General features: G+C 47.0%; 1 protein-coding gene across 4 annotated transcripts in view; it reads left to right on the top strand.

Annotated features, from left to right (window-relative positions):
* The first annotated feature begins 330 nt into the window (after positions 1–330).
* Positions 331–8,387, top strand: part of LOC100115716 (netrin receptor DCC) — a 60,345-nt gene continuing 52,288 nt past the window's right edge. For 2 of the 4 annotated variants that reach the window (XM_008209730.3, XM_001600306.5), the window contains exon 1: positions 333–1,157. In XM_008209730.3, coding sequence (XP_008207952.1) covers positions 1,091–1,157 — 67 coding nt within the window. In that variant the 5' untranslated portion in view covers positions 333–1,090. Of the gene's footprint in view, positions 1,158–8,387 lie in introns of all 4 variants that reach the window. The other 2 variants (XM_016982894.3, XM_008209731.4) reach the window with 2 other exon arrangements.

The raw sequence follows: 8,387 nt of genomic DNA, 5'->3' as shown, positions 1-8,387 counted from the left end.
TGGCACCATGACCCACAATATCGAAGAAAAAGGCGTTGGAAACTCTATCAATCGATAAGTACATGAATAATTCCTGCATAAGTAGTCAACTAAAACTCCCGCCAGTAGTCCGTAATTCCGCGAGCTCTCGCGAGATCGCGCCACCTGCACTAAAAACCGCGCATCAGCGAACTCGCGCAACAATATCAAGTATCAACAAACAGGCACACCAGCAATGGCGCCGCGCAGAGCCTCTCGCGCAACAAGATGGCGCCGTCTAACGCGAGTCCGGTTTTAATCCGCGAGTAGCGCTGCAGCCTCGCGCGCGCTCTCTCTCTCTCTCTCCGACACAGCAGCAGCACCACACTGCAGCACAGCGACAGCATCAGCCGCGGCGGCATAGCGTTTCAGACGGTCGTGCGACTCAAGACAATGCGGAGGCGGTGGTAGAGTGTGTGAAGACGCGCGTCGCGGCCGTGTGTGTATAACGCTGTACTCGTATACGAGAACTCGATCCCGCTGTGCAGTTGCTGCCTCGTTTTCTACTTTTCCATATACTTAAACCTCCGATTAAACACGCGTAGCTAACGCTATATAATGGGCGAAAGGATCGCATCCACGGCCAAAGGATAAAAGGAAAGAAAGTATAGCGCAACGCGCCGAGTGAAGCCAGCATCGGAGCGCTGTGTATATATACCTATATACCTACAGTCAGTGTCGGAAGAAACGCTGCTCCAGAGAGAGAGAGAGAGAGAGAGAGAGAGTGAAAAAAATGACGTTCTCGCTGATGATGGCAGCCACCGCGAGTGGAACGCGCGAGTCTTCCGCAAAGTCCTGAGGACCTCGGCTCCGAGAGTCGTATACGCGATCTGTGGGTATATTGTAAATACACAGAGAGAGAGAGAGAGAGACGAGTGACTGTGCATACACAGGGATTTTTTTCGCTCGCCGGTGCACAAAGGAATACAAGAGATACACGAGAGATCAGTGCGCGCGGAGTTGTGTGAGGTAGATAGTGCTCGATTGATGGGGAGCGAATGAGAGTAGAAGGAGGCTCGCGAGAACAGCGCCGCCGGATTATCACCAGGACGACGAGGCTGCCGCTGCAGCGATGGAACAGCCGACACGCCGCCTCCGGCTCCTCGCCCTGCTCCTGCTGACGATCGCTGCACAGCTAGGTGAGTCGCGCGAGCATAACCTGCTGTATTTTCTTTCTCTCAGCTGTACAATACGCGAGCCTCTTGAGAAAAATCACGACTGCTGATGCATACCCCTCGCGTTTTTCCAGACGGAAAGTCATAAATTATTAATGAAGTGCCGCCGCTCTCTGGAAGTTATGATTTTTTCCGCTCTTTCTCGCAGCTTATACTCTTACTTACTACTCTCTTGAAAGAGAGCAAGCGAGCAAAGTAAACGGTTGCGCATACTTGATATTCTCGCGCGAGCGCGCGAGTTCATTGAGTAACGATTTAGATCTAGTTCGCGGCTTTGTGCATTTGCGTGGTCGCGCATTTTTTGCACTCCGTTTCTTTACGTTATTCGCGACGTAAGCGGTTTACGCTGTGTGAGCAGCCGCGGCTGATCTTGAATGGAGCTTTGTTGTTGCAGCCGATTCCTTTTTAATTCATATTACGATGTGTGTATTGTGTGCGTACACGGCTTAGTATATCGCGTTGTTTGGCAATCGCGCGTGCGTTTTACTCTATCTCTGTAATAAGCTCTCGATTAATTTCCATAATAGATCCTAACGCGAGCTGATTAGCCATTGCTTGCACGAGGGAATCGAACCGAATGCGTTGCAGGCTTTAACGTTAATTCACTCAACATTAACGTTAAAAATCGACCTCGAGTCGTCGTCTCCTCCGGCTAAATCATAGATATTCCAAGAGCATCGATTTACAAACAATCAACACGTGCGCGCAGTAAACCATCGCCTCTACGGCCGCACAATGCGTCCGCATCGAAAAAAAATTCCCACTAATTCATTAAAAACGCAAAGTCCGTCCCCCCGCGGGCGGGCGAGCGCAGCCATATAGCCTCAATCATTAAAAGCCATCGCGCGCTCTGCCCCATTGCTTATTCCCCGTGCGCGTTTATTTTTACGCTGTAATGAATGCATAGGATGCACGCGCACGACGTCGTCGTCGCATTGTGAACTCGACGTTAAAGAGAAAGAGAGTAGTAGAGACTGTATAACGTCCCTCGGGTGTCTTTTGTTTATCCCTCTCTCTCTCTCTCTCTCTCTCTCTCTCTCTCTCTCTCTCTCTCTCTCTTTCTTGTGTGTTATTTCTTATAAGGTGAAGCTCTCTCTTTCTCTCTCTCGCGAGAGAGATCATCTTCGACGCCTCTCCTCCTCTTCTCTCGCTGCTTCTTTTCTCTCTCTCTCTCTCTCTCTCTCTCTCTCTCTCTCTCTCTCGTTTGGTGATTCTGCACGCGCTTTCGTGGCTCCGCTTCTCCTTTTTCTCTCCGGAATCCCGTTCGTGCCCTTTCGCGCGCGACTGAGAGGGAGGGAGTATACCTTGGCGCATACACGGACGTGTACAACCTTCGGGAGAGAGAGAGAAATTATTGGACATTTTTGCGCGTAATTTGTCAGCTCTCCTTTTTCTCTCGCTCGCGAGGATTCGAATTCGAGGGACGCCAGGCGTACATGTTTATTTAATACTGGTAACGCATCGTCGTCGTCGTCGTCGTCGTCGTCGTGTTCTCTCGGGTTTTTGCGCGCGCGCAACAAAAGTATCACACACGCGGCGGCGAGCGACGAAGACGAGGTGATTTTTTGAAAAGAAATTTTTGAATAAGAATGAACCTCTTTCTCTCTCTCTCGCGAAAGAACCTGATACCCGTTCTTCTGCATACACGCACGCTTTCCTGTCCGTCCGAAACTCTTTATTACATTAAAGTAATACGATACCGAAATTTCGATTCTCCCTCTCGAGAGCCAAGGTTGATGAACCGGTTGTCGTGAATCAGCTGCCGCCTTCGGCACTTGCGTGTGTAAAATTTCGTCCTTAATTTTACAAACATCAACTGTCCATCAAAGCCTGCTGCGGCGCATGAATAAATCGCATCGGCGATCGAATTAAAAGTAGTACGATACGTATACCGAATAACGATTTCATTAGCATCAATGCGAAGAATCCAATTCAGATATGCAAAACGAAAGCGGCGTTTAAATCCTCCTCCTCCTCAAGGAAGAGAGAGAGAGAGAGAGAGAGAGGCGCATCTCGCGTTCATTGTGTCTTTCTTTATTTTCAGCCCTCTTTATTATTTATCCGATTGCCCGCGTCTATTAGCGTTTCTGACGTTGAATGAATAGCAATTGAACGAAGCCGCGCCGCTGCCTCGGCTTTGTTATTGTTTTCTCCAATTACCAGGGGGCTCTGCTCCGTTTGTTTATTCGTCGATTTTTCCAGAGCGCCGCGATGCACACTGCAGCAGCGCCTCTCGCTCTCAATTAGCCCCGGCCTCTCCATTCATCGACTTGCTCGTTTTTGCTTTCTCCTCTCTCGCGACTCGATTCTCTCTCTCTCTCTATATAACCGCTGCGGCTGCGATGTATAGTTATACCCCGAACGATCGGTATGTGTATGCGAAGGTTTTCTCCGCGCAGCCATGTGTGTGTACGATATTTTCTCGCTAGCCCGCGAGAGTTTTTACCATTTTTGTCCCTGCGTTTTTGTGTGCAACGAGAGCGGATCGGATCGTCTTGCGGAGCGGGAAATTGCATCTAGCGGCTTCTCTTTTCTTGTCTTTTTTTCTCCTGCTCCCTCCGCACCGGCAGAGAATCATCCTTTGCTTGACGAAGAGAAGAAGGAGCGAGGCGAGGTGAAAAAAAGAGCGGAGCAATTTCCGCCTACGTTTCGCGCGCGTCGCTCCGATTTCAAGCCGCGGTTTGCGCGCAGCGACGACGACGAGCCATTGTTTGCTCTTTCTTTTCATTTCTACTTCATTTTTTCCTCCTCCTCTCGCTTCTAGTCCCGGCGAATTTGTCATTGTCCGGGTTCAAGCTTTGTCATCCGCGTGCGCGTGTATTTGTTTATGAAAAAGTCGCGCGATATACGATGTTTAAAATTTTCTTTGTGCGCGCGCGACGACTCTCGTTATACGCGCTCAACAAACCGTCGTATCGAACGTCGATGCGACAGACTCGGGGCTTTCGTTTCATTAAAACATACAGAGAGCGAATAATAATCTTAATACGAAGAAGCCGCTCGTAAAAGTCAATCCGCTCTGCAGATATTGAAAATTACACTGCGAGCTCGCGTCTTGCTCAATACTGCACATCGATGACGCACTTCAGTCTCCCTCTCGATAAGACTAAAAATACCGGCGAAAATCCATAGCCGCCAATGAAGCTTGTACGAAAAAAATGCGAATTCCCCGAAAACCGAGCGACTCTCTCGGTGTATTTCCCTCTCTCAGTGCACGTGCCGCTATCGAACTTATTTAAAGCCCCGGAATAAAGGGTGCGTGCAGAGCAGCGACGTCGCGAGATATCTGTCGTTCTCTCCTGCATATGCGTATGTATAGTGTATACACACAACAACACATGGCGGCAAGTGTGTGGGGACCGGTATTTCGCGTTCACGCGAGAGTGTGTGTACCATGTATGGGGGGATACCGCAGTGTATATGTGTACAGGTATATTTATATAGAGCTGTAGAGGAGGAGGAGGAGGAGAGATTGCGAGAATGTCCGTATTGTCCGCTTGTAGAGCGAGCGAGAGAGAGAGAGAGAGAGCGGGAATTACTCCTAAGCTCTCTCTCTCTCTCTCTCTCTCTCTCTCTCTCTCTCTCTCCGTTTGATATTCTAATTTGAATACGCCTCTCTCGGGTCGATCGCTTTGCGGAGGCTATATCTGCGCTGCATGTACACGTGTGTGCGCGTCTGCGGTATGCGAATGCGGGATTTTATTTACACTCTCGCGCGATCCGAATTCTTCTATTTTTTTTATTTTTAGAGAGACGGGGACTTTTTTCGTTGCGCATTTGCATTTTTCCGTTCTTCGCGTGGGGTAGGCATGCGGTTTGTTGCTCTGCTATATCCGTGCGCGGCTTTAGTTTTCCGTAGAGAGGAGAGGAAACAATTTGACTCGGTGGACTGCACTTGTATCTCGGTTTTATTCTTCTCGGTCTGCTCACTATCTGATGCTCTTCTCTCCGCATTTTCTCTCTCGCGTTCTTTTTTATTTTTTTTTTTATTTTTCCTAGGCGCAATTTGAAAAAAGTAGTCGAAGGACGGAGACGACGATGAGAAGGACGTTATGCAAACGTTATGTAAAGCATTGCACTCGAAGGTACATAACGTTGTAGTGAAAACGTGTCTGCGTGGTGCAAGGATATACTTTTCTCTTTTATTTTTTGCATTTATTTATTTATTTATGATATAGTATTTTTTCATCCATACGGATTCCTTTTGGAGATCGAGTACTCCCGTAAAAATAAATCGCGCGCATTTTATTCGGGAGCGATATCTTTTACTTTAAATGTTATTAAATGAATTAAATGCTGCTCTGAGTTTGTATTAATTAAGTCGATTAAAATTTCACGTGATATATTTCGCATCGAAATAATTTGTACGCGCGCGCGAGCGATTTATTTTTATATACACATATCCGCGCTCGCTTGTGAAAAATATTTTTTAAAACCGATCTCATTGGTGTAATTTACCGGTGACACACAATCTCTCCGTTATTACGAATTACACGCAGCAGCGGCGATTGGACCGCTTATATAAATATCGAACCTGTAAATTATTTCGCAGATTCTGTCCAAATATGTATCAGCGAGTTATAATCCAATTCGTAAATTTTCCAAAGAATCTTTGCATTTCACGAGCTCACAAATGCGTTGACTAACGATCCGCTTGCCAAAAAAACAACGTCTCTCCCCTATTCATCGTTACGGTCCCAACGTCCCAACACAAAAAAGCTCTGTTATCTCTCGAAACACAGGCGTTGCCGAAAAAGCGACCCTCTACGCACACACACGCAAAGAAAAAGAAACTTCCCGCGCCATCATGCATCAGACACGCAATTAATATTGATGGGCTCTCGAGATTAAAGGAAAATCAGCAGCCGCGGGAAATTCGAGGGCAGCGTCAATATTTGCTTTGCGCGCGACGGCCCAATTGTCATTTTCAATTAGCGCATTAAACGCGATGTTTATTCGTAGTTATAGTACGAAAACTCTCAGCTGCTGCTGCTGATGCAACCCTTGTTCGATTGGCTGAGCCTCTCTCGTGGGACGTGTATATCTATATAGGCATACGTCGAAACGCATAATTAAATTCGACTCCTCGAGTGGCGGTGGTTTGAATAAGTCAACCGCGCGCGCGTATATGGGGGACCTTCAATTAAATAACTGCAGCAGAGCCGACCGGCAATCAGAGGACGGTTGACCGTCGAGCCTATGCTCTGCGGCCGCAGAGGCTCCTCATGGTTTTGGTTTTGACGCGAGCCAATTTAACGAGGATGTAGTTTGGATGTTATTTACTTTTAACGTTTTTTTTTAATGCAGAAATGATTTTTATCAATCTTCACGTATATAAAGTTCTCGTTGCGTATACATTTCGAGATAACTGGTATATCTACGAATACGCGTTCTAGGTGTAATTTGTGGGTTATTGATGAAGTTGACGCGGCGATAAAAAAAGATATGTATGCGCGCACACACGCGACCGCGGTGCTAGGAGATTCAATAAAATCTCTCTCTGCGACTCTGTGCGATATACAGACCTTTACTCTGATGATTATAGGCCACTCTCGTAATCTTTACTTTGTTGCTCCTAATGAGCGACTTTACGACGTTATATATTCGATTCCAATAAACGTATCTCTCGCTGCCGTAAATTCATCACGAGCACGTATGCACGCGAGAGGCTTATGTATTATATAAAAAGCAATCGCAAAGGAAATTTGCGAATCGCGTCGTAAAACTCGCCGCCAAGATTAGGATCTGATCTGAACGAGACTCTCGAAACCATTCAGCCAATAAACCGCTTCGAATATCACAAACTGCCACACTAAAATAGCTCACGGTTATTTCGATCGCTGCAGACATACGCTCAAAATAGCGGCGAATTAGTAGAATAGTCATACATTCCAAAGATAAATACAAAATATTTCAAATCATAATCAATCAGCCTGCGATTTTTTTTCAAGAACAAAAAAAGTCTTACACAGAAACCATTGAACTTGGCGATGCTTCCGCTGCAGTTCGCGGCAAACAAATGCACCACCACACGCGTATACACCTTATCAACGTGCGCGTCGATCTTTTACGAGTCGAGCTCGCGCGCGCGCGAGCCTCTAAAGCCCCTCTTAGTCCACCAAACGAGGGAGAAAGTAAAAAAAACTACGCTCGCGCGCTCCATACTCGCCTACCATGTACACATACACATAGTAGAGAGCAGTAGCCTATACTTGCGCAATTATTATTGCCCGAGCGAGCCTTTTCTTCGTAGCGCGTTGTACATACAGAGCCGTGGCAGTGAACGGGACGACGACGACGTCGGCGATTATTATTTTAGTCCCTCTTTCGCTGTCCTCCCCAATTATTCCAGCTATGTTCTCGGTAATTAGGCGCGAAAGTCGCGCGAGCGAGCGCTTATGGGACACGACGAATCGGCCCAATTAAATTGTACGTCTCGCTCGTCAGCAGAGCTTTGTCATCTCCGCGCGCGTTTTCTCTCTCGCTCGGTTTTACATGATTAGGAATTCGCTGCTCTCCTTATATATAATCGCACACGCGTAGCTGTTTTACGAGATGGCTGTGTTTAGAGCTCTCGATGAAGCGCGAAATTGCATTTGACGACCCGTGGCGCGCGCGGGCTATTTGAATTTAGAAAGCGCGCGTAATTGAAGCTAATACGCTGGAGTTCTCCGCGCTGCTGTTTATTAATGTTACTCGTCGTTGATATTTTCGCTCGCTCGGTTCAGCGTGAAATCAAGTGCTTCGCCCTTTGTGACATCAAAAACGCGGAGAGAAACAGTAAGGCCCAGGAAGAGACCTAACTAGATTATACCCTTCAATCACGCTTATCTCGCAGCGAAAAAAGAAGAGAGAGAAAGAAGTCCGCTCTCCCTATGTGTATACCCTTTGACCGCGCACATACCACAAAGCATATTCATACTCGAACAAAAGTCTACACTCGCGATATCAAACACGCGTATACACAGCGGCATCATCTCTCATCAGAGCCCGACGAAGAGAAAGAAAAGCACGTGTGCAGCGTTTCCCCCTCTCTCTCTCTCTCTTTCCGCGGAATGCGCGTGGCTGCGCAAGGTGGAATCAGTTTTGCGGAAAATCGCGCGAGAGAGAGAGAGTACTTGCGTACACCCCCTTTTCGATATATATATATATATATATATATATATATATATATATATATATATATACACACGA

Source organism: Nasonia vitripennis, chromosome 2 (assembly GCF_009193385.2).
Source record: "Nasonia vitripennis strain AsymCx chromosome 2, Nvit_psr_1.1, whole genome shotgun sequence".
Classification (NCBI taxonomy): Eukaryota; Metazoa; Arthropoda; class Insecta; order Hymenoptera; family Pteromalidae; genus Nasonia; species Nasonia vitripennis.
The sequence above is the reverse complement of the archived record's forward strand: the minus strand, read 5'-3'. Positions and strand labels throughout refer to the sequence as shown.